The 27500-nt window shown below is 43.0% G+C and overlaps 1 protein-coding gene across 1 annotated transcript in view; it reads left to right on the top strand.

Moving 5' to 3' along the window:
- Positions 1-27500, top strand: part of ATRX (ATRX chromatin remodeler) — a 3779564-nt gene that overhangs the window by 2159695 nt on the left and 1592369 nt on the right. The window contains exon 15 of the mRNA XM_044057254.1: positions 22911-23052. Within this exon, the coding sequence (XP_043913189.1) occupies positions 22911-23052 (142 nt within the window). The remainder of the gene's footprint in view (positions 1-22910; positions 23053-27500) is intronic.

Genomic DNA, 27500 nt, shown 5'->3' with positions numbered 1-27500 from the left:
GGGGGCACTGCAACACAGAAGGGAGGAGAAGACAGGTCCCAAACTACCAGAAGGCAAACTCCATGACTTGCACCTCATCTGGCCAAGCAACACTCTCTTGGCAGCTCCCTTGGGAGGAAAACTCACACTTTTTTCAGACAGCTGGCACATTGTCACAAAGGACAAATGGGTCCTAGACATAATTTCACGAGGATAGAGATTCCATTTCCACACCTTGCCAATGAAAAGAGGAATGCCAAACCTGCCACAAAATCAATGGGCAGAGGCACAAAAACAAATTACAGCTCTCATGGACATGAGAGCTATTCAGCTGGTACCTACACGAGAGCAAGGCCAAGGATTTTACTCAAGACTCTATCTAGTCCCCAGAAAGGACAATACCTGGAGACCAATTCTGGACCTTTTAATTCTAAACACCTTCTTACAAGTACCCAAATTCAAGATGCTAACACTACAGCAGCTTCTTCCCATGTTGGGCAAGAACGCATGGCTAGTAACGTTGGACCTCAAGGAGGCATACCTGCATGTCCCTATCAGACAAAGTTGCAGAAGATGCCTCCTTTTCATTGCAGGTTCAACCCATTACCAGTTCTCTGCACTGCCCTTTGGCTTATCTACTGCGCCCAGGGTATTCACAGAATGCCTGGCACCAGTAATTGCATACTGCAGACAAAGAGGAATTCAAATATACCCATACCTGGACGACTGCCTCATCCAAGCAGAAAGCAAGGACATCCTCTTACAACATCTGGCTTTTGTAAAACATCTTCTAAGTTGCCTGGGGTACACAGTAAACGAAAATAAATCAAAACTAGTACCCTCACAAAATATGACATTCCTGGGTGCCAGCTTAAATACAACGGCCCAGAAGGCTTATCTGACGCCAGACAAACAACTACAACTGACTCAATACTTCAAAACAATGGCAACAAAGACCCAACTCCCTGCAAGAAAAATTCTGCAGGCCTTGGGCTTCATGGCATCTTGCATACTACTAATACCATTTGCAAAGCTGCATATGAGGAAATTACAGTGGTACCTAAAAAGCATATGGTCTCAACACAGCCACAGCTTGGAAACAATGATCTCTCTCATTCCTTGCCTCTAACAGGAGTTTCTATGGTGGTCACAGGCATGTCACCTCAACAAGGGTCAGCCTTTCACCTTTCCCCCAGCCAGGCAAACTATGACAACAGATGCATCGGACTACGCCTGGGGGGGGGGGGGCACACATGGCAGGACAGTGCGTTCAAGGTGTATGGACTGCAGATCAAAGAAATCTGCACATCAATCAAAAAGAGATGCTAGCTGTACAGAATGCTCTGACAGCCTTCAAGAACCAATTACATCCAGGACAACATACAATAAGGATGGACAACACCACAGTAATGTGGTACATAAACAAACAAGGGGGTATACACTCCTACCCTCTATGCAGGCAAGCAATGACCTTGTGGAACACAGCTCTGGCTTACCACGTTCAGTTACAAGCTCAGTTCCTGCCAGGAAAAAAGAACACATTGGCAGACAGCCTCAGCAGAAACATCATGGATCCCCATGAGTGGAAACTGGATCCACAAGTATTTGCAATGATAACTCAAAAATGGGGCCTTCCAGACATAGACCTGTTTGCCAGCCCCCGAAACTATCCGCTAACAAAATTTTGTACAAGGACACTTCACCATCAAGCTTGGAAAATGGACGCACTCTCATTCAGTTGGAAAAACTTGACAGTATATGCCTTCCCTCCATTGCCTCTCCTCACAAAGATGCTTCTGAAAGTCAGAAAGGAGAGACCACAACTGTTACTCATAGCCCCAGACTGGCCATGCCAGCACTGGTACCCACTATTAAGGAATATGGCCCAGGGCCCACCTTGGATTTTGCCACAAATTGCCCATTTGCTCACACAGCAAAACAATCAGATTCTACACAGCCAGCTCAAAACCTTAAATCTGGCTGCATGGCAAATCAGTTAAGCATCCAGCCAGCTCCTCTTTCCCAAGCAGTTATGGATGTTATTGTGGAAGCTAGGAGGCCCAGCACCAGGAAGGCCTTCTCGGACAAATGGAAAAGATTTTGCACCTGGAACCAAGCCAAAGGCCAAAACACACTTCAGCCTCACATGCCTCAGATTCTACAGTATTTAACTGAGATGTTGCACAAAGGACTTTCTTTTTCTTCCATTAAAATCCATGCATCAGCTATTTCAGCCCACTACAACATGGATCCACCCTTATTTTCACATCCACTTCTAAGGCAGTTCCTCAGAGGGGCAAAAAACATTAGACCCCCCCCCCCCAGGAGAGCACCTTCACCAACATGGGACCTCAATTTTGTTCTGGAAAAACTAACGCTACCTCCCTTTGAACCAGCTTTCTGTGCAGATCTACATTTTCCATCATGGAAGACTGCCCTGCTGCTAGCAATAACTTCAGCTAGAAGAGTCTCAGAGCTGCAGGCACTAATGGCAGTGGAACCTTTCCTCATTTTCCATCAATTCAGAGTTTCTCTACGAACTAATCCTTCCTTCATGCCTAAGGTGGTTTCCAGTGTGGCTTTAAATCAAACCATCCACTTACCCACCTTCTTCCGAAATCCACAGAACAAAGGAGAAAGACTCCTGCATTCCTTGGACATTCACAGACAGCTTCGTTACTACTTAAATAAAACTAAGGTTTTCAGAAAATCTGACCAGCTCTTTGTATCCTATGCTACAGCTTCACAAGGGAAGGCTATATCAAAACAAACCATTTCCAAATGGATAGGATATTGCATTCGTATTTGCTATACCCATCATGGAAAACCAGTTCCTGCTACCATTAGGCCCCACTTTACCAGGGCAACAGCTACATCTACAGCCTTCCTCAGGGGGGTTCCAACCAAGGAGATTTTGGAAGCTGCAACATGGAGTTCAGTACACACCTTTACAAAACACTATCACTTACCACTTTACTCCCAAGACTAGAGCTGGCTTCGCCACTGCAGTTCTGCAGGGCCTTCTAGCCTCTTCTAATCCTCTATGACTCCTCCACCCATCCTTAGCTTTGGGATTCTACCCAAGTGTGATGACTGCAGCAGGGTAACACGATGAACATAGTACAGTTTTGTACCTACCATAAATGTAGATGTTCGAGTGTACACCCTGCTGCAGTCCAGGTTACCCTCCATCCCCTCTGATCTAACTGGCTAAATCTCTACAATACCTTCCTGATGTATTTGCTTATAGCTGGAGGGATTTTGTGTTTGTGCTAAAATTTCTTAAATTGGTGCTAATTACTGACCACCTTTGTGGGGGCACCTGACATCAGGGGCAAGAAAAACTGAAGAAAATGACATTGGATGCATTATATATATATATACCCCTGGCGCACTGATGTCAGGGAAGAAGCGACAGCAACCGACGCCGGACCAAGACTTTGGAATTCCAGCCGACTGCGGGGACTGCCTGATGACGGGATAACCCAAGTGTGATGACTGCAGCATGGTGTACACTCGAACATCTACATTTATGGTAGGTACAAAACTGTACTTTAGTCTGATTGCCCCTTATTGGCCTCGACAGATTTCCAACAGATTTAAGCTGGAAACTCTACCACGGATGCACAATAAATGAAAACCGAAGTAAAAAAAAAAGAATGCATTCTTTAATAGACCATTGCCGTGGATGAGGAAATAAAGAAAGTACTGGGTGTATCACCAACATTTGTACACAAAATGGGTGCCAGTTTAAAGAAGAAATTGGAAGTTAGACATTTGACAAGAATTAAGAATGAATCTAGCAAACATACTAAGAATTGTGGTTGTTGTAAACAATGTTATTCAATTTTAGAAACAGAGACGATAGTATTGGACAATGTAACTAGAACTGTTATTAAATTTAAAGAATGTAATTGTAACACTAGAAATGTGGTTTACCTAGCTAAATGTGTGTCACCAGTTATTATATAGGGAAGACGGAACGTCAATTTAAAAAGAGAATATATGATCATATGTACAGTATTAGAACTAAGGATACGAACAACGCACTGTATAGACATATAGCTGATTGTGGTGAAGCACACATTTTTAAATTTGGTATAATTGACCAACTTGTAGCGAACCCATGAGGTGGGAACATTAAAGCTCAATTAAGTAAAAAGGAAATAACATGGCAAATATTTACTGATGCAGCCAGAGAACCAGGATTAAATGAGTATATTACAATAAAACCTATTTTAAAACTACGTTAGTATGGTGATAGAACAAGAATGAAAGCTTCTCCATGGTTATAATGCCAATAATGTGATATATAATATATGAATAATGTTTATGTGAGAAATATTAGTTATGTATAGTAAGAAGTATACGTTGTGTAAGTATTTATATAGGCTTGTTTCGATCAACTATGACATCTTTGTTGATATTTATATTATTGATCAACTTCATATTGTATTTTTCGAATAGACATTTAATATGTATATATTTACTCAGCATTTAATAGCCATCATATTTGCATTAGTATCTATTATTGTACAGTTTTTAACAGATGTAGGATGGTTTTGTATATTTTTATGTATTATAAATAATTTTTACTATGTAATGTACAAGTTTTATAGTTCATTTTGAGAATATTATTCAGATTATAGGTTAGGTTAAACAGATTTTGTATTAGTGATCGAACAGATCGCTATCTTATTAGTCTTTAACATTGTGGAAATGTTTTGTTCACTTTGTCACTTTAAAATTATTAGTGGGTGGATTTTGGCGCCAAAAAGTTTTTAAATTAACCAAAAGAGCAATTTGTTAGATATTCTGAAGAAGTCCACCTTAGCGTGGATGAAAGCGCTTAATATCTATGTGTTTTATTACGGCAATGGTCTATTAAAGAACGCATTATATATTTTTTTACTTCGGTTTTCATTTATTGTGCATCCGTGGTAGAGTTTCCAGCTTAAATCTGTTGGTGTTCTGTTGTTGGTAGCTGGTTTCGGATATTATTTGCCTCTACAGATTTGGTTCCCTTTCCTTCGACTCTACCAACTAGAGGAACCTTTGGATTCTGGACCCAATTCCAGGTCTGCTGACACAGTCTTCAGAGGCTCTTCATCCTTTACTTCCTCAAATTGACAGCTTGGCTGCTCCGATTTCCAACATATCCAGGTCCCAGAATCTTTCCTCGTAAGTGCAGCATATCCTTGTATCTTCACATAAGGCTTCAACCAGAAAGTTATATATCAGCAAGTGAAAGCATTTCGTTTTATGGGCTTCTCAAAATAATATTGACCCGTACATCGCCCCAGTTGGTAGCGTATTAGAGTTCTTGACTAAACTTTTTAATGAATTTGCTGCAGCAGCTACCATATTTGTTCAATTGGCTGCAATTTCAAATTTTCACCTCTGATCGGAAGGCTCGAATCTCATGTCTCACAGGTTATGTAGAGCCTTCTTAAAAGGAACCATACATCTTAGACCACCAGTTAGACAACTTTTCACTCCACTCACTGAAACCTAAATTTTGTTCCGTCTAGGATTATTCTTCCTCCATTTGAGCCTGCATCTTCCTGCCAACTAAAATTCCTGTCTTCAAAACCATTTTCTTGGTGGCCATTACATCAGCACGCAGGGTGTCTGAGCTACAGGCTTTATCTATTAAACCTCCATACCTGATTTTTCACCCTGACAGAGTCTCGCTCCGGACTAATCCATCTTTTCTTCCAAAGGTTCAGAAGCTAATTTTAATCAAACTATTGAACTTCCAACCTTCATCAGTAACCACTCCAACAAGTTGGGAGTATATGTTGCATAAACTTGATGTACACAGACAACTCAGATTTTATATGGGTAGAACCAAAGAATTTAGAAAATCAGAATAACATTTTGTGTCTCATTTAGATACCAAGAAAGGGCAGCCCTTGTCAAAAGTCACTCTTTCCAAATGGTTAACAGATTGTATAAAATTCACATATTCTTCTGTGAATCAACTGCTAGAACATAAAGTAAAGGCACACTCCACAAGGGCTGTTTCTACCTCTTCGGCGTACATAGCTAGACTGCCGTTAGATACAATATGTGCAGCTGCCACTTGGTCAAAACCACATACCTTCATTACGCTTTACAAAGTAGATAAGGCCTCCAGGGACAGGGCTTCCTTTGATTCCACTGTACTCAGGAATATACTCCCATGAGCCACCCAGGTGCTTGGGACACTACCCATTTGTAAGAATGAACGGAGAGATTGAACAACTTCAAATAAAGAAGTTATGTACTCACCATAACGTTCCATGTGAGTTGTTCATCTCGCTTTCATTGTTAGATTCCCTCCCACCTACCCCCTCCAGGCTTCTCGAAGAACGAGTAAGAGATTTGAGGTCTGGTGGGTCTTTGTATGGCATTTCTTACTCCGGCTTGAGTTGCACTCATGTTACACATGTTGTATAGATTGGGATCAGCAAACTAGATCTGAGTTGAGCTAGAGAGCATCATGGGATAGGGACTTGGCCTCGAGCTACTCGAAAACCTCGAGCTTGTGAAAGTGACAGACTCTGAGCCGAGAGATCGTCTCTGAACCCATTTGTAAGAATGAAGGTGAGGTGAACAACTCACAACAAACGTTATGGTGAGTACATAACTTCTTTTTCTATTAGCTGTATCTATTATCAACCATTGTTCTTTTCACATTGCCTAATTTTCTATAATTACATAAACTGTCGATAAGTTTTTGTAGTACTTTGGAGGTTTTCTCCCAGAGTCTCTCCTGAAAATGGGCACCTACCCAGTCAGATTTTCCCTGTAATCAAATGTCAGTATATAAATATGTACACAAAAGTGGTCATATGTCCTTTCATGTATATTTGTTTGTGGCACAAAATGTTCATTGAGAGTACTACTAATTGACAGCTATATAACACTCCAGCCCGCTGTGAATGCAAATGAGCTGTGTATTTCCTACACCTTTCCCATAGAATACAAATAGAAGTTATGTCCTTACCATAACGTTCCATGTGGAGTGTTCATCTCGCCTTTGTTCTTACACATGGGTTCGGAGCCGATCCTCAGCTCCGAGTCAGCCGCTTGGCAAAGCTCTGCATCGAGAAGAAGCTCGAGACCAACCTGTCTCCCACAATTCCCCTCTGCCTTTACCTCAGATCTAGTTTGCAAACAAACCAGACTCCAACGGGAATGAAACATACAACATACATGCCAAGGCATAGCTGAAAACAGCCGTAACAACTGAGAGGAACAGAAGCGGGAGAACCAAACCAGACACCTAAACTGGACGATGTTCTTCAGGGTGGAGCAGGCTTCAGATGTCAGAAGAAGTCTTCGAGACTTGCAAGGAGTACTCTCCTTATTCAGAGTGCAGAAATTTCCTCTTCTGTCTTCCTCCAATTTTTCTTTTTCAGACTTCCTGAGGGTGGGAGGGTGGGAATGTAAGAACAAAGGCGAGATGAACACTCCACGGACATAACTTCTATAGAGAGTGTTCAATCTCGCTTGTTCTTACACACATGGAGCGCGTCTAGCTCCGTGATCCTGAGAAACTCACGGAAGAACGTTCCTGAGCACAGTGGAACCAAAGGTTGCCCTGTCCCTGGAAACCCTATCCACTTTGTAATGAGTAATGAATGTATGTGGTTTAGACCAAGTGGCGGCCGCATAAGTAGTGTCCAACGGTAGGCGGGCCGCATGAGCCAGGGATGTAGATATTGATCTAGTAGAATGTCCTTTGGGTTTGACGGGTAAGCTCTGCTCAGAAGCAGTATAAACAAAAATAATACAATCGGATAGCCATTTGGAAAGGGTTCGCTTCGTCACTGCCATGCCCTTTCTGCTGTCCGCAAAAGCTATAAAGAGCTGATCTGTTTTTTTGTGATCCTTTGTTCTATCCAAGTAAAATCTGAGTTGTCTATGAACATCCAACTTGTGTAAGATATATTCCAACTTATTGGAATGGTTCTTGAAAAATGTGAGGAGCTCAATGGACTGATTAATGTTATTGACAGAACAAACTTTGGGAAGAAAGGATGGATTAGTGCGAAGAGATACCCTATCAGAATGAAAGATCAAATATGGGTGTTTAATGGAAAGAGCTTGAAGTTCTGATACCCGTTTGGCTGATGTGATAGCTACCAGAAAGAGGGTTTTCCATGACAAAAACTTCAAAGAACAGGAAGAGGCTGGTTCAAAGGGTGGTAGCATTAGCTGTGATAATAGGAGGTTCAAATTCCATGGTGTTGTAGGAACCCTGACTGGTGGTCTGATATGGAAAGACCCTTTTAGAAAGGCCTTACAAAGCCTATGAGCCATAATAGGTGCCCCATTTTCTCCCACATGAAAGTTTGAAATGGCAGCCAATTGAACCCTCAAAGTGGCAGGAGAAGCTCCTTGGTGAAATAGTACGGATAGAAACTCCAAGACTTTGTTCAGTGGGACTATTTAGGGATCCAAATGATGTGTAGTTGCCCAGTGTACAAAACGCTTCCACTTACTAGTGTAAATTTTCGTAGTGGAAGCTTTATGAGAAGCCACTAGAATATTTTGAACCGCAGGGGAAAGTTCAGACCTGGCTAAGAAGGGAAGCTAGCCAAGCTGCTAGTCTAAGGGAAAGAAGCGACGGGTGGGGAGCCCCTGACGAGTGGGTCAGTAGATCCGGCTCCGGGTCCAGGATCCAGGGTTCCCGTATTTGGTGTGCTTGAAGAAAAGGAAACCAAATTTGACGAGGCCAGAATGGGGCAATGAGGATTATTGTCCTCTCCAGGTTGTTGGCTTTCTGTAGAAATTTTGGAATCAGAGGTATAGGAGGGAAGGCATGCAGGAGGCCCGGGGGCCAATCGTGAATCAGAGCATCCCTGGGGACTTCCCCTGGAGGGGGTAATAGGGCAAAGTAGCTTCTGCATTTGGCGTTCATTGGAGACGCAAACAGATCGCAGCAAGGCTGGCCCCACTTGCAAAATATCTTGTCCGCAATTGTTCATTTGAGGGACCACTCGTGAGGTAACAGGATGGCTCTGCTCAACCTGTCCGCTATGACGTTGGATAACCCCGGGATGTGCGTTGCTATCAGAAAGCGACCCGTGGACTCTGCCCATTGCCAAATTCTCATGGCCTCTCTGCATAGTTGATAAGATTTGGTTCTCCCTTGTTTGTTTATGTACCAGACTACGGACATGTTGTCCGACTGAACTGCAATGGTCCCTAGAGGTAGAAGGGGAGAAAAGTGTTGCAACCCTAGAAACACTGCCTTCATCTCCAGAACATGGATGTGCAGATTGTACTCTAGATTGGTCCATTCGCCTTGGACTGTCTGTCCCTGAAAGATGCCCCCCCACCCTATCGGGGAAGCATCCGTGGTCACCGTAGCTGTCGGAGTAGGTAGCACAAATGGTCGGCCGCCGGAGAGATTGCAAGTCTGAAGCCACCAAGACAGGTGCGATTTGCAGATGTTCGTGATGTGTATTTCGTGTGTCAGGGGTAACTGTTGGAACGACCGTTGTGCAAATAGCAGCCATTGAAGGACTCTCATGTGCAGTCTTCCCAAGGGTATCGCAATGAGGGAAGCTGCCATGAGACCCAAAACTTTCAGAACCAGTTTTGCCGGGGATTTTTTGGACAACAGGAGAAGAGATATATGATTTTGTACAGAGGCTATTCTTTCTGGAGGAAGCCTTAGAATCAAGCAACGAGTATACAATTCTGCTCCTGTGAATGAGATATGCTGTGATGGCTGTAATACAGATTTTTCGAAATTTACGGAAATTCCGAGATGAACACAGAGTTCTAGTGTGTAATCCCTGGCCTGAATCAGTCGATGCTCGGTGGTGGCAGTAAGGAGCCAGTCGTCCAGATACAGAAACACCTGGAATCCTAGGCGTCTCAAGTGAGACGCTACCACTGCCATACATTTGGTTAAGACCCTGGGGGCTGAGGTCAGACCAAAGGGCAGGGCTTGAAACTGAAAGTGACTGGCTCCCAGCCGGAAGCGCAAGTGATCTCTGGACGCCATGGCCATTTTGATGTGGTAGTACGCGTCCTTTAGATCTATTGAGCACATCCAGTCGTCCTTCTGTAAGAATGGAAGGATCGATTGAAGCGTGACCATCCGGAACTTTTCTTTCTTGACGAAAGTATTGAGCTTGCTTAGGTCCAGAATTGGCCTCCAGTCCCCTGTCTTTTTTGGAACTAAAAAGAACCTTGAGTAAGTTCCGAATCCTCTTTGGTCCGCCGGGACTGGTTGGATGACTCTTTTTCTAGTAGCTTTGAAATTTCCATAGCTGCAGGATCTCACAGATGGGGCGGTACATCTGGGAGTCTTTTCTGCGGTAATGGGGGAAATAGAAATGGAATTCTGTAACCTCTGGTAATAATGCTTTTTACCCATTTGTCTGAGGTAAGACTTTGCCAGGCCTGAGGGTATAAAGCTAAGCGACCCCCGACTGCCTCCAGAGCAGGACAGTCGGGCCTCCATTCAGGAGTGCTGGAAAGGTTTCCCAGGGAGCGTATCCCTGTCACCTTGGTTTTGCGGACCCCCTCTGCCGCCAGGGCGACGTCTTCCACCTCTGCCCCCCCCCTCTGCCTCTGGAGGGGGCATCACCCTGTGTGCCTGGGAAAGAGCCTTGGGGTTTTTGAAACCACATTTTTCCACCTCGTTGCCCTTTGGGGTACGGTCTGGATGGGGTGGAAAAACGGACTCCGACAGCAGACAGAGTCTTTCCCTCTTGCTCACACCGGGTAAGGGTCTCCTTTACTTTGGGGCCAAAGAGAGTGGCACCGTCAAATGGGGCATTAGTAAAGGAAGACTTGAAGGCTTCCGCAAAGGAACATAAGCGCATCCAGGATTGCCTACGAAGGGCAATCGCTGAAGCCGCAGCCCTACTCGACCCTTCGGCTGCATATGAAATGAGCCTCATGGACGAGTTCACAATTGATGTAAGGGTATTGAGTTGTGCTGTAACTTTCTCCGAGACAGCAGCATCTGTAGGACCCTGGAGGGTATCTCCCAACTCTTTGATTAGATCCCTCTGTAAACGTGTGAAATGCGTCAAATAGTTCAGCGATCGCATGGAAAAAGCCGCTGAACTAAAAATGCGCTTCCCATACCTGTCCATAGTCCTAGAATCTCTGTTAGGCGGATGGACAGATGAGGAAGATTCAGACATTTCCTTTTTAGTGGCAGCTGCCACCACCATAGCGTCCACTGGAACTCCTTTTGTGAGATATGTCTTGTCTTGAGGGGGCGTAATATATTTATTAGGCTTCCTAGGGACTGGCTCCACCCTGTCAGGTGTCTCCCATGCCCTTCGAGCAGTTAATTCCATCAACTCATCGAAGGGCGGAGTGACCCACGAGGAAGAAGGGCGAGCACCGAATGCCTTCAGCAAGACTGACTCATCCTCAGAAGGGGGTAGGTCCTGCCAATCACCTCTCTGCTTCAGGATCTCCAGGATGTCTGAAAAGGAGACATTCTCTGAGGGTGATTTCGGGGACCCTTCTGACTCATCTAAGTCAGTGTCCGATGTTAAGGATTCTTGTGGAGAATCCAAGTGTCTCCTCTTACACAATCTTTTCCTCAGAACTTCCTCGGAGCGGCTGAGACACCGGTGCTCGATGCTTCGAAGTAGCCGTGGGTGCAGAGGAGGATAACGGACCTTTATGGGAAGGAGAAGCTGTCTCTGCTGAAGTGGTTGTCTGTGTCGACAATACCTTCCTCATGAGGTCGAAGGCCCCCGGGTCCCAAGTCGAAGAATCCCTCGGTTCCGAAGAAAGCGGAGGGATCCCCGAGACGGGAACCGAGGGCATCGACCCCGAGGACGGAGCCGAGTCGATCCGTGCCGAGGCACCGAGAGGGAGAGTCGGAACCGAAACATCGGTCCGACTCTCTGTCCTCGAACCAAGGATAGATCGTCGGCTCCGCGATTCCGGTAATGGATCCGTTGGAGTCGAGGTGAACGGTGCCGACCGAGAAAAAGACAGTTCCGGCACCGAAGGCTCCACGATCATCAGATCAGCCTCTCCCGGCTCCGAAGGCTGAATAGGCCTCGGAGGAGGAACAGATGGAGATAAGGGAAGGCCTTCGAGTCTCGACACCAACTGGGAAGAGACTGAGATGAGTTTGGACAAGGCCGTATTCTCCATTAACTTCTGCACCACGCGGTCTACATCAGTGTTGGAGAGGGGTCTAGAAGAACGCGTCGAAGGAATCGAAGACTGAGCCGACCTCAAGAGCACAGGAGGTGGAAGCTCCGTCACCGGTTCCAAGACTCGAGGCTCGGTAACAGACAAAAGTTCAACACTCGGCCCCGAGGTCTGTGGAACCGGTGAGCGAACTTTAAATGAAGAGCTCGGAGCAGATGACATGGGCTCCGACGTCTTCGATTCCTTTGAGGATTTAGATTTCTGGTCCGATGCATCAAGAGCCTCTTGGAATGCAGGCTTCAAAAGGCCTCTATCCATGAGTTTCCTGCGCCTATCTGTCATGACCCTTCCACTGAAATAATGACAAATGGAGCAGTCTTCTTGCAGATGGAGAGGGCCAAGACAGTAGACGCAGGAACTATGGTTGTCTGTGATAGACATTTTCTGTCCACATTGGCACCGTTTGAAGCCTGACTTCGCTTTCTCAGACATAATAATAATAATACAATAATAGTCAAATCCAGTAAGACTATACAATTCCACACAGTCTTGAACAGACAGTAACAGCCAACAATAATGTCAAAGCCAGTAAGTTTAGTCAAATCCAGTAGTTTGTCAAATCCAGCAGTAGTTTTAGAAGTTTAGTGGGTGGGGTAGGCCCCGAGGGAACTAACTAACTATATATATATATATATATATATATATATATATATATATATATATATATATATAAAATATATACGTACAAGAATAGAAACCCTCGACTCACTACACACACACACACACACACACACACACAAGACTTAAAGGTGAACTAGGAAAAAAAATTATCTAAGAATCTTAGACAAAAAGTAATCTTATCTGTCAGGTGGTCCGAGCTCATCAAAAATGATGCGAACGTTGCAGCGGCAAACTAGATCTGAGGTAAAGGCAGAGGGGAATTGTGGGAGACAGGTTGGTCTCGAGCTTCTTCTCGATTGAGAGCTTTGCCAAGCGGCCGACTTGGAGCCGAGGATCGACTCCGAACCCATGTGTAAGAACAAACGGCGAGATTGAACACTCTCACATCAAAGTGTTTACCTGAATGTTTACTGTTTCTTTATCCAGCTTGCTTGCAACTCAGTGTGAGAGCCTTTGCGTCTAGGCAGGGCAGCCAACTGGTGTTGAGAAATCAAACTACTCAGAGCCTCAGGTAGATTACTCTATATAATTAAAAAAAATGTTTTTATAGGGGTGGATGGAGTAAAACCAATAAAACAACCACTTCATGAGGTAAAACAGTTTTTGTTAAAATTACTTACTCTGAGAGCTTGGTGGACACTGCTGGACTCATTGGTATGGTTTTCTGGCTGGAAAGGTTCTCATTTTTCTTTGTTGAAGGTCCCACTTCTGATATGATGTCATGACCTGCACATCTGGTTACCCAGTAATATTGGACAGCAATGTCATTAAATTCATGATCACAGCAGCTTTATAGTTAAAACCATAACCTTTGTTCTGTAGAAAATGCAGCTCAGTAAGAATGATGCCAGCAGTTAACTCATCACGAATACACTGGCACTAGACTCTGTATATTATGGATTTCTTTCATTCCTCAAATAGCTGTACTGTGCAATTAAAGTGGTATTGACTATAATACATGTTCTCAGTATATACTGATTCATGATGTTGTACATTACTTATCACAGGTATTGGCAAGCATTTCAGTGAAAGTAAAAAGTTAAGTAAACACGAAGTTTAAAGCTGAGACATTTACAGGTATCCAAGCAGTTGTCTCCCCAGCAGCCTTATTACTTCAGTATATTAACTGTAACAGTACGGAGATTAGTTTGTTAGCCAGTGTTTTTTTTTTCTTCCCTTAAGGATAAAAGTCGATGCTTACAAAAAGCATCCAAGTTATTTTTCCACATCTGGGAGGGGAATAGAGATAAAGTTTGCAGTCTGAATAGGTGGGATCACAGGGTCTAACCTGCACATTATAATTAATATATATATTTTTTTATTCCAACTTGCCCGTTATAATTGTTAATCTTTTATTACATGACAAAGACACACATTAATAGAAATGACATTTTTTCATATTCTTGCGTTATGTACAGTACATGTTTTCTTTCTTTTTTTTTTTTTTTAGCTATTAGCATTCACTCCAACATTACATATAAATGGCTCAATTATTGCCGTTCCTTAAACCTTATTCCTTCTGAACATTATTCTGCATGTATTGTTCCCACAAATTTCATGTATGTCTCTGTAATTTGTTTGTTCCATTTTATAAAGATCCAATCTCTAATTCTTTTTACTCTTTGGAAATATGCAGTACTTCAGTTACAGTTGGTTTAGCTTTTAATTTCCATTTTCTTGTAATTGCTTTTTTGGCAGCCAGTAGCAGTAAATTTAGTAGTCTTTTTATGTCTCGGCAATTCAGATCCTATGTCCCAACTCAAAAAAATCATATCCTTAGTTGCACCCATTTGCTTCCTCATTTATGCCGTAATACTTTGTAGGGAATTTTCAAAATCTGCCAACTTGTTATACTTTCAGAAAACGTGTTCTGAGTTACCTCTGTTTCTCATCACATCTCCAACACTTGCCATCTACTCGAGGAAAACTTGTCTAAAAGCTGCTTGGGATATAAAAAGGCTTATGCAAGTAGTTTCATGCAAAAGTCCAAACCTTTTGGACTCTGTTGCATACTTGGGAGCCATACAGATGTCCTCCCAGTGTTTCTTTGTAAATTGCCTTTTTATTCCCTGACTTCTCTATCTTTTCCCTCCTTCACGGCCAGCTGTACAGGAACTGCTAGAACCTCATTTCTAGACTGGGAAAGCCATACCCCATTCACTGTCATCCTCCACTGTCAGGTTATTCTATTGCTGAAGTTGATATTTAAACAGTCACCTGTGACATAGTCAGGACTTTATAATTGTTAACCACAATGTTACAATCTACCTGTAAAACCTTATTAACTTCTCAGGTTGGTTGTGATTTGAATATGTGCCCGTGACTGAGTGTGATGGTTCTGTGCCTTCAGTGAAGTCTGTTGTTGAGCAGCATGGTGTCAAGAGTGTACTCTAATGTAACCAATGTGGATCATTCAGAGGGATATACAGATGATGTTCATCGTGTTTCACTGTTGCAGTCATTACTCTTGGGTTATCCTGCTGGCAGGCCACCCTCAGTCAGCCAGAATTCCAAAGTCTAGGTCCAGCTTTGGTTGCTGTCGCCTCTTCCCTGACGTCAGTGAGCCAGGGGTATCAAAGCTGCAGCCAACGCCATTTTCTTAGGTTTTTCTTGCCGCGCAGTGCCCGAAGCAAAAGCAGTTCGCAAGTGCCGGTCGGCCGACTCCTGAGATTTTCAAATTTGAATTTCAGAACCAAAGTCTTCATTAAAGCTAAGTACCCCATTGGGGAAACTTTTTTCTTGCTCCAGACCGATGTCAGAAAAAGTTAACAATTGTATTTCTTGTGGGAAGCAAATACCTCATAAGGATTTTCATTCTTACTGTATTCCTTGCCTAGGCCCTGATCACAATGTTGCTAGCTGTCGGTTTTGTGCTAGATTTAACCACCACACTGTTAAGCGTATGTTTGATTTTGCATTTCATTACTTTGGCCGAAGATTTCATTATATAATGCCGTCAGACCAGCCGACAACCGGAGTTTACAAAAAACGCAAGGACAAGGAAAAGGATAGGCATCCGAGGTCCAAAACAGACGACGAGGCCTCTGCTAGGCCAGTCGCCGGTTCTCAGTGAGGTGCTTTCGCAGCCCCTGGCGCCTGCTACCTCGGAGCCACAGGCCGCTTCCGACTCCCACGTGGAGCCGACTTGGCCACTGGATACTCAAGGTATTGGACACTCTGAAATCATTCCCTCAGATGGATCCGGAGCCGCTGAGCAGGCATCGGCTTCTGAAGGTGTCTTCAGACCTACACAACTATATATTAAGCCATCTTCAGCTTCAAAGACAAAGACTAAAGCAGCTCTAAAGACAAAGAAACAAGTGCAGCATTCTCCTACTCAGACTTCCATGCCTAAAAAACAGATGCTCAAAATGGCCGAAGACTTAATTACTTTGATCAGGGGCTCCCATCCCCCTCCTGATAAGAGGCCTAGGCAAGAGACAGAGTATGATTCTTCTGATCAGGTTTCTATTTCCTCTGATTCCTCTTCTGAACAGGATTACTCCATGCTTTCCTATGAGGATTCTGATGCTGAAGAATCCATTCCTTCAGCCTCTCCTCCTGAGGATTATTCTTTTGAGGAAACCCTGCATACCATGAGGGAGCATTTCCACTGGGAGAGCCAAGATTATTCTGAATCTAAGAAAAGGCTCAGAGACTTTCTGCTACTTCCTCAGCATAGACCCCTTGCTATTCCACCTGTTTTAGACATTGTAGATGATGTATTTTCAGAGTCCGGCCTGTCCCCTGACTCTTTACCCCCTGCACCTGCTAAGCCAGACAGATACTACAGGGTTCTGGATTCTCATAACTTCCTATATAAGAACCCCGCTGCTGACTCAGAATCTATATCTCAAGGTCCCAATGGGATTAAAGCTTCCACTGCAACAAACCCTGTCCCCTCTGATAGGGATTCTAGGGTTCTAGACAGATGGGGGGAAAAGTCTACACTTCTGCTACCTTGGCTGTAGGGGCTTTAAATTGTCAGTTTCATATGCTTAAATATCAGCAGTATTTGATGTCGCTGCTTCAACAGAAATTGTTGGCAAATACTGAATGTTCAGAGAACAAGGAATTGCAGGATTTATTGCATGCAGCTGAACAAGTGGGAAAGCATACTTTGCAATGTAGTTATGATTCATTGGAGGCCTCTTGCAGGGCCACTGTTACAGGTTCTGTTATTAGAAGGCATGCTTGGTTAAAGGAACAGTATCTGCCTGATCATGTTAAAGCAAAATTATTAGATGCACCATTGCAGCATGATACTTTGTTTGGTACTAAAGCAGAAGAGGTGTTGAAAAAAAATGGAGGATAAAGCAAAATCCATGCAGACAGTCAAGGATTTCTTACAAGTACAGCCACCCAGGTTTAGCAGAAACTGGCCTTTTAAAAATTGGCCCTTTCCAGTGTCAGACAGACCACAAAGAGGCAGATACAGGCATCCTAGAGGCAGATCTCAACCCCAAGGCTCATACAGGCCTAAACAATGGGGTGCTGCTACCTCCAAAAGCGGAGAAGACAAATTACAACCTTACAGGAAACGGTCCCAATGACTTTCCTCTGCCAGATCCAAGCACTTTTCTTTTGATAGCCCCTTTAGGGGGAAAACTAGCACTTTTTTCATCAAATTGGGAAATGGTTACCCAAGACAAATGGGTCCTGAACATAGTGTCCCAAGGCTACAGGTTCCATTTTCACACTCTACCAAGGTCAAAAGGTATGCCAGACCTGCCACACAATCAATGGGCAGAAGCACAAAAACTAATTACAGCCCTCATGGACATGAGGGCCATTCAGCAAGTACCACAACAAGAGCAGGGGCAAGGATTTTACTCCAGACTTTTCCTAGTACCCAGAAAGGACAGAACCTGGAGACCAATACTGGACCTACCTATACTAAATACGTTTCTGGAAGTTCCAAAATTCAGGATGTTGACTCTACAACAGCTACTGCCCATGCTGGGCAAGACGGCTTGGCTCGTAACTTTGGACCTAAAAGAGGCATATCCGTATGTCCCAATCAGATAGTCTTGCAGAAGATGCCTCAGATTCATAGCTGGCTCAATGCATTACCAATTCTCTGCACTGCCCTTTGGCTTATCTACTGCGCCCAGGGTCTTCACAAAATGCCTGGCACCAGTAATTGCATTTTGCAGACAGAGGAATTCAAATATATCCCTACTTGGACGACTACCTAATTCAAGCAGAGACCAAAGACATTCTTTTAAAGCATCTGGCGTTTGTAAAAAGATCACTAACTGGCCTAGGGTACACAGTAAATGAAAATAAATCAAAACTAGTGCCCTCTCAAGAGATAATATTCCTGGGTGCAAGCTTAAATACAACTGCCCAGATGGCTTATCTCACGCCAGACAAACAAAATCAACTGACTTCTTACTTCAAGAAATTGGCAACCAAAACCCACTTATCTGCAAGGAAAATCCTGCAGGCCCTGGGTTTCATGGCATCCTGCATTCTACTAATTCCATATGCCAGACTGCATATGAGGAAACTACAATGTTATCTAAAAAGTGTTTGGACTCAGCATTGCCACAGCCTGGAGACAGTAATTGCACTCGTTCTCTGCCTACAACAGGAGTTTCGATGGTGAGCAGAAGCCTGTCACCACAACAAGGGTCTGCCATTCAGTTTACCCACAGCCAGACAGACACTAACAACGGATGCATCAGATTATGCCTGGGGGGCCCATATGGCAGAAAAATGTATTCAGGGCACATGGCCTGCAAACCACATGCATCTTCACATCAATCAAAAAGAGATGCTAGCTGTTCAAAATGCTTTGACAGCTTTCAAGGACCTGCTTCATCCAGGACAGCTACTGATAAAGATAGACAATACTACGGACATGTGGTACATAAACAAGCAGGGAGAGGTAAACATTCCTACCCCCTCTGCAGACTAGCAATGACCTTATGGGACACAACATTGGCTTTTCAAATTCACCTGCAAGCACAATTCTTGCCAGGAAAAACAAATACTCTGGCAGACGAACTAAGCAGAAACCTCATGGATCCCCACGAATGGAAACTGGATCCACAAGTCTTCAACATGATAATAAGGAAATGGGGATTCCCAGACATAGATCTATTTGCCTCCCCTCACAAGTACCAATTGCAGAGATTTTGCACAAAGATTTATCACAAGCAAGCATGGAAAGTGGACACCCTGTCCTTCAGCTGGAAAAGCCTAACAGTATATGCCTTTCCTGCACTGCCTCTCCTTCCCAGGGTACTCCTAAAGGTCAGACAAGAGAAGCCAAAAATGATACTGATTGCACCAGTCTGGCCACGCCAGCACTGGTACCCAGTCCTAAAGAGCTTGTCTCAAGGTCCAGCATGGATATTGCCTCAAACTTCTCACTTGCTGACCCAGCAAAACAATCAGATCCTGCACAGCCAACTCAGGACCTTAAATCTGGCAGCATGGCGGATAATGTAACAATTCAGAACACACCTCTTTCAAAAGCTGTTATGGATGTTATCTTGGAGGCCAGGAGGCCCAGTACCAGAAAATGTTATGCAGAAAAATGGAAGAGATTCTGTGCTTGGAGCCAGGAACAAGGCATTGACATGTGTGTACCAAATATACCTCAGATTTGACAATACCTAACTGAGATGCTGAACAAAGTCCTTTCTTTCTCATCAGTTAAGATTCATGCCTCTGCCATTTCAGCCCATTACAATACAGAACCACCTGTCTTTTCTCATCCTTTAATAAGGCAGTACCTCAGAGAGGCCAAAAACATTAGGCCTCCAAGGAGAGCACAAATTCCGGCCTGGGACCTCAATTATGTTTTGGAAAAACTCGCACTGCCTCCTTTCGAGCCAGCTTCAACAGCAGATATACAATTCTTATCCTGGAAAACAGCTCTACTCCTAGCAATAACCTCCGCAAGGTGAGTCTCTGAGTTACAAGCACTCATGGCTGTGGAACCTTTTATCATTTTTCATCCAGACAGGGGGTGTCTGAGGACAAATCCTACTTTTATGCCTAAGGTGGTATCCAGTGTGGCCCTCAACCAAACCATTCACTTGCCTACCTTTTATCCAAATCCACAGAACAAGGGTGAGAAAATTCTGCATTCTTTGGACTTACACAGGCGGTTACTCTTCTATTTGGACAGAACTAAAGCTTTCAGAAAGACTGAGCAACTTTGTGCCATATGCTGCAGGATCACAAGGAAAGGCCATCTCAAAAGAGACCATTTCTAAATGGATAGGCCATTGCATCCGTTTCTGCTATTCTCAACATGGCAAAGCAGTGTCTAAGGGCATTAGGCCTCATTCCACCAGAGCAGCGGCCACTTCAGCAGCCTTCCTCAGAGGAGTACCAACCAAAAATATCTTTGAGTCTGCAACTTGGAGTTCAGTGCACGCTTTCACAAAGCAATTACCACTTACCTCTTTACTCTAAGTCCAGAGCAGGCTTTGCCACTGCAGTTCTGCAGGGTCTCATAGCCTCTCCTAATCCTATTTAGCCCAGCCACCCATCCTCAGCTTTGGGATTCTACCCAAGAGTAATGACTGCAACAGTGAAACACGATGAACATAATACAGTTGTGTACCTACCATAAATGCAGATGTTCGAGTGTATTCACTGTTGCTGTCCAGGTTACCCACCCACCATCCCCCTTCTCTTTGCTGGGACTTATCTGCACTTCTCTATCCTATACAACCTATTTGGTGTATTTACTTGTAGATAAAGAAAATGTTATTTTTGTGCTCGCAGTTTTATTGGCATATTTTTCAGCCTACCAATTTGGGGGCACCTGACATCTGGGGCAAGAAAAAGTGAAGAAAATGGCGTCAGCTGCATCTTTTATACCCCTGGTGCACTGACGTCAGGGAAGAGGCGACAGCAACCGACGCCAGACCTAGACTTTGGAATTCCTGCCGACTGAGGGTGGCCTGCCAGCAGGATAACTCAAGAGTAATGACTGCAACAGTGAATACACTCTAACATCTACATTTATGGTAGGTACACAACTGTACTTTCTTTGTAGTCATTGTTGCAGTAGTTATTCTTGGATCTTCCTGCCATGCAGTAGCCCGCGACTGCCCAATTTCTACAGTCATTTCATTATCCCTAGCCAACGGTTGTCAGATAGATGGCCGTTGTTCAGACATCAGGGTATAAGAGAGGCCTCTGTTAGCACCATCTTCATTTTTTTTCTTGCTGTGTAGGCTGTTCTTTTGTTTACCTAAACCTTGCAGTTGACAGTTGGTTAATTTTCTACATAGTTTTCAACAATAAATTTTTAGATAAGTACCCCTCTGGGGAATTCTTTTCTTTGATTACTGCTCAGAAAAGTTAATAGCTGCTTGAAGTGTAGGAAGCAAATCCCACATGTGATTTTTATGTTACATTTTTGTACTATGTATTGTTTCTTTCCTCTATTGTGTAAATGTGGAGCAGGATGTTTCTAATTGTCAGGATTGTGCTGTATATGGAGCTAGAACCCTGAAGTGTAGAACCGAAGTCCTTTCAGCACATATAGAATGCTCTACACCATTTCATGGTGCCTTTTCTCCCTGCTCAGCTTCAGACACTGCTTTGCCTAAGAAACAAAAAAGATAAAAAGGCTAAGGAAAAGGAATCGGCAGATAATGGCGATTCTTCCACATATGAAACTAAGTTGAAGGATGACTCTTGTGAAATGCTTTTGCAGCCTCCAAGTCTGGCGACATCCAGGTCTGAACCCCAGTGGCATGATCCTTCACGAGGTCCCCATGGCAGCAGGCCACTCAACTTTACTCTCTCCATCTTCTAAGTTGGTCAGGTCTTTGGATGGTCAGCAGGCCTCAGCTTCCAACATCTGAATATTGGTTATTGAGGGAGAAGGTACTTAATAAACTGTTCTACAGGAACACACACCTTCTATCAGGGCCGACACCCCTAGTTGTTTGACAGAGGACTGAGTTCACCCTTAAGTGGACGCCTAATCCAAAATGAACGGTCAGTCTGCCTTAGCCTACTCCCCAGTTGTTTGATACTACTATCCAGTTTAAAAGTTAGGATTTACTAAAAATTGCCAAGAAATTCATGACCTTTATGAAGTCCAGGGAGCCCATACAGGCACCACAGACTACCCTGTAACCTCTTCCAATAAAAGACCAAGAGATGTTGCCTTTCTAAAAGAATGATTCTTCAGAATCTGGGGATGAGGAGGAATTATTTATTCTAAACATATCTCCCTCAGTCTTATCCTGACTCTGATTTGGAAGAGACAATTCCCTCTGCTTCTTTCCCAGAAGATTAGTCCTTTGGGGTGCACTTCATAAGATGAAGGAGGCTTTTCAGGGGAGATTAAGGAATTCTTTCAAGCTCAAACTCATTGTACTCCGCTTCTGAGTTTGCCAACCCCCAGACCACTAGTTATCCCTCCAGTCCATGTGGTGGTAGATTGTTTTTGAGGACATCGTCACTCTGGCTCCCTGCCTTCTACACCATGGAAGCCTGATAGTTTTTAGAAAGTGCTTGAGTCTCATAAGCATCTCTGCAATAACCCACAAACTGACTCATCTGTAGTGTCCACTGAAGACACTAAAGGTGCACCTAAACCTGCTACTATAATTATAGATGTTCTAGTAGATCAGTGTTGTAGTACAAACTCCCACCTTCCTAAAACTCACTCTGCTGGCCTCTCCTAACCTCTCCTGTGCTGAGAGAGTACATTAGATGGGGTAGCCCTGCTCTTCATTGGTCCCTATTCTTTTATTACACATACCTAGTTCTTCCTCTACCCTTGTCCAAGAAAGTTTTGGCGACATCTGGAAGGGTCATGCTGCCCTTAGGCATCAGACTGTTGCTCACTGTCTAGAAAGACCTATAGATGGTGCCTGCCGATGCCCCTGTTATACCCTGATGTCCAAACATCAACCATAGGATGTTCATTTGCTAGGGTAATGAAAAACTCTGGAAATTGGGCTAGTCACAGGTTTTGCATGGCAGGAAGATACCCAAGGATCAGTACTGCAACACTGATCTAGTCGAGCAGCTAAAGGTTATGGTAATGTGACACAACTGTACTTTTCATTAGGTAGATAATGTGTTCTGTTACATTAGATAACTATTTTAAATGTGTCTTTTAAAAGGTGATTGTAGTAGAAGATGCTTCTCCTCTAAAATGCCCGATAACTACCAAACTAGTGTTGGATGAAGATGAGGAAACCAAAGAGCCACTAATACAGGTGCATAAACATCTGGTTACAAAGCTGAAACCTCACCAAGTAGATGGTAAGATAAAAGTAAAACTTTACACTTTTTTATTATTTTTGTTTGTTGTGTGGTGGTTTTGATTACTGTTAAAATAACTACTTAAACCGCTAATGCTGGAGAAAAACAATTGTCATGCTATAGTGCTGCACTTCTTTAACTTGCAATTTGAGCAGCTCATGTTTTTTTACACCAAGTTTGGAATTTGACTCAGAATGGTAATATTGAGAGCTGTGTGCTATTGATTCTTGCTTATCAGGTATGATCCAGGATGTACATTAGGGTAGACTGCTACATTTAGTGTGTTTGTGATAAATAGATATTTGTATGTTAATATTTGAAGTGTTTGGATGTTACTGTTCATCAATGATGGAGAAATAATTAATACAAAGTGCTGTCTGACCAACTGATTCCCAGCTAATCAGTCCATTACTGACATATCTGAAGTAGGAGACTGGCTTCACTGTGTAGATTTTTAATTAGGTAACACATCATATGTGCCTTTATCTCACTGCTTTCTTGAACTTTGCAGCTCATGGTATTGTATTAGTGTCGGAAGCCCTGTAGAATCTAGTGTGGGATACATTTTCCAGTACCTTAAGAAACTGTCAATAGGTGCCCTGACTGAAATCACTGTTGCAGTTTTCCTAACACACGGGTTGTCACTGCTGTCCATCTGATGTACCAAAAAATTATTGTATGTCTGACGTGTGGCCTCAGGTTGCAAGTGTAGGGCTGTACAGACGGACATATTAGCATAATTCTTGAGAGACTGTCTTCCGCCAGTCTGAAAGCAAGTTGCATTTCCGTCTGATTGATTGTCGTTTGGTCGTTGGTACCAGTGCTTTGAAAACTCTGATAACTGCCCCTTTGGCAAACTTTCATTGATGTTTCTTAACTGTTTTTCTTACTGGTATTAATTGTCAGCTTGGAAGGTAAGTGTAAGTGAGATAGGCAAATCCCATATGTGCATTCCCAGTGTCTGTTGTCAAGGTCTCTGACGCATACCAGCCTCCAGCACGGTCTCAGTAGAGGGCATATGAGGAGTTCTGAAACTCTGGCTTGTACAGTTGAGTCAGGAAGGGCAGACTGAGTCTGACCTCTGCTTTTTAAGCTTTTTCTTAATTGGTTGGAGGTACATCTGGGGAGGTGAAAAATGCCATCTTGGAGTGGGCCAAGCATTTGAGATGTTGGGTCTCCATGAAGGTGTTAAGCAAGGACAAACTGGACTGCAAAGTCATAGGTACAAAGAATTGGTAGATGGATGAAATAAGCTTTAGAGCTGTGTCTTGCTCTTAAGCAAAACTGAGCCTCCACATATTGTACAGGCTGACTTCACACCAAAAAAGAAGCATCAGAAAACCAAACTGTTGCCATCCCTTAACTTCTTCCTCTTCTCAAGGAGAGGGAATGTATAGATTTCTCTCAAGGTTTAAGGCCACTTTGGCTCTGAAGCTGGCGCCTCCTTTCTTTTCTTAACCCCCTTTTCCCACTCCTGAAAAGATTGCTGTGGATTAATCTTCCTATGAATGTGAGGAGGCATCTGAGTTTGAAAATTCTCTGGTCCAATCCTCTGAAATGTATTCTCTTGACCAAGTCCTTTTTGATGATGAGTACTCCATTTCACTCGATTCTCCAGTAGAAGAAACTTCTTTTCGAGAGAGAAATTTAAATATGATGAAGCATTTTGAATGACAGTCTAGGCAGATCTCAGAGGTGTAGAAAACGTACTACAACTTTTTGGAATGGACACCCCAGTCACTTCACCTATACATTCTGTTCTTGAGGCTTTGATGATTTTAAGTTGTTTAAAAATCCTGTGGCAGACCTTTCTGCATATTCCCTGTCATCTGATAAATCTTCTGAACTCCTTCCCATTGTCAATGCCCTCCCTTCAGACAAGGCTAGCAGGGCTATGAATAGGTGGGGTAAAAAGGCTTGTATCTCTTCTACTTTGGCATTCAGGGGTGTTAATTACCAAACCCACATCACCAAGTTCTGGATAACTGTTCTCGGTTATTTAAATAAGATAGTGTTGAATTTACAGGATACTTTTTCTAAACAGCAAATGTTATCCTTTCTTAATGAGGCTACACAAGTGGCTAGGCACAGCTTTAAATGTAGTAGTTATGCTGCCTCAGAGACCTTGTCCAGAGCGGCTGCTGCAGGCTGCATAATCCACGGTATGCATGGTTACGTAGCCAGCCTATTCCTGAGGACTTGAAAGCAAAACTAGTGCATTTCAAGAAGCTGCCAGCCTTATCAAAACCATTCAAGAGTAGGGAAAAAATCATGAAGGACTGGAGATAACATCTGTTAACCTTTGTACTAAAGTCCTACTGGAATTACCCAACCAAACATACCCCTTTTGTCGCGAAGGACCTTAGGCCTAGCCAGACGCATGAAGGCTCCCAGAAAGAGCTTCCTAGATAAACCATAGGGGATGTATCCCCCATATGGGAGGACTTCCTTTGAAGTCAGATCTCTGGTAATGTCAACAACCACCTTTCCACCTGTCCCCCGTTACCCTGACTCTCTCAAAAAGTCTGACCCAATCTTTCTTAATCTTGGAAAAGATTACCACAGACAAGTGACTGCTGTCTATCATAAAACACAGTGATGCCATGTCTTGGATACAGATTCCCTCTCTAAATGGCATAACCCCACAAAGTCATAGTCATCTGCTTCCACCCATTTTACAGGAACTACGGGTGCAAGGGACAATAGAGCTGGTGCCAGAAGAATTTGGGTTTTACTCCAGACTTTTCATTGTGCCAAGGAAAGAAGATAATGCAATGAAAAGTAGGATAGAGTTTGCCAAAGGGAACTGTCTTAGTAAGGGGGTAGTATACTTGGCAGTCTGTAACTCATGTTTAGGAGTCTTATGTGGGAAGGACCGAACGAGCTTTGAGGAATAGAATATATGAATGTGGGAATGACATTAAAAACAAAAAGTTAACTAGTTCATTATATAAACACTCACTGGCCTGTTCCCAATTTAATACGGTTTTTTTTTTGGTATTTTGGGAACAGTTCAAGCCTAACCGGGTGACTGAAAACATATCGTAAAGAAGAGGGAAACCCAGTGGCAATTTAAAACAGCAGCCATGTTCCCCCCTGGTCTAAATGAAAGCATTTCAGTAGCCCCTATGTTGCAAGAGAAAGCTAATATATAAGAGAAAAATACAAAATCAACACACACATACAATGCCACACCCATATATATATATATATATATATATATATATATAAATTGTTTTACAATATAGTAGGTTGGAACATTTTAATTCCAGCATTTTATTTATAAATAAATTCAATGAATATTTTAAGGTTTTAACAAAAGTAGTGGACATATGTTTTAGATGAAATGTAATTAATGGTTCAGAATGTAATTTGTCGTCAGTATGTTAATTGCTGTGTATTTGTGATTGGTTCATATTTTTTTATAAAAAAGTGGATGCTGAGAAAGAAATTTATTCTGATGAAGGCTATATGTTGTAGCCGAAAGCACTAAATCTGGTTGCAGTAATAAAAGATTTTTGGATTTCCTAAACGGCCTGTTAATTGTGCTAACTTATGGTGTTTCAACTGTTTGCGTGATTGGATATTGATTTTCGTTTTTTTCACCCAATTACTGGGCTTTAATAACACAAGAATTGGAGACAGAGCAGAATAAACAAAACTCCGGTCACGTCAGTTCCGGACCTGATTCTATGGAAAATACAGAGTTAAGTTTGCTTAAACTTGAGGTCTCCCAATTGAAAGGAGAAATGGAGTGGCTGGTAAAGTTTTTTTCCAGCCTACAAAGTAGTTTATTGCAGTCCGCGAATGTTTGTTTGCATTCACACAGTTGTGAGGAGCCGAACGGCTTGGTTGTTATGGAAACAATTAACAATGAGGAAGGAGAGTTCAGTTATTGCGTGGTTGACATAATGCGTACACAGGGCAAGATTCAGGAAAGCAATGGCGCTACTTGTAGAGGGCAGCATCTTCCAGGTGGTGTAAATACGGATTTGGCAAAGGACAAAAACCAAGATATTCATCCTTTAAATAAGAAGGGAAGCACAGTGGCTTCCAATTCAGGTACTCTGAATTTTAACTTCTGTAACAATCAGGAGAGACCGGGAACTAGTAAACAAGATACCAACAGTAGCAGTAAACAGTTTATAGCAAGTAACTTTGGCGGCAACACGGAGAGACTTTCTGAGAATTGACAAATGGTTAATGAGGGTTCAGTAGGGGGTGAACAATTGGAATTCAATGACAAATGTACTTCGTTATCAAATAGGAAGTATGTATTCTCTGGTGTTGGGCAAATTGTTATGGAAAGCAATCTGGTTTCGGGCAAGAATGGTGAAGTAAATGCAAAATTTTCAACTTTGAAGGATATGATCTATTTTTTAGAAAAAAGATTGTTTAAATTAAAATCTTTGGAACTGGATATTTCATACCTGAATGAATGTTTAAAC

The sequence above is a fragment of the Protopterus annectens genome, chromosome 15.part0, assembly GCF_019279795.1.
Source record: "Protopterus annectens isolate FY-2018-M chromosome 15.part0, PAN1.0, whole genome shotgun sequence".
NCBI classification, from domain to species: domain Eukaryota; kingdom Metazoa; phylum Chordata; order Ceratodontiformes; family Protopteridae; genus Protopterus; species Protopterus annectens.
This window is presented reverse-complemented; position numbering and strand designations above follow the sequence as displayed.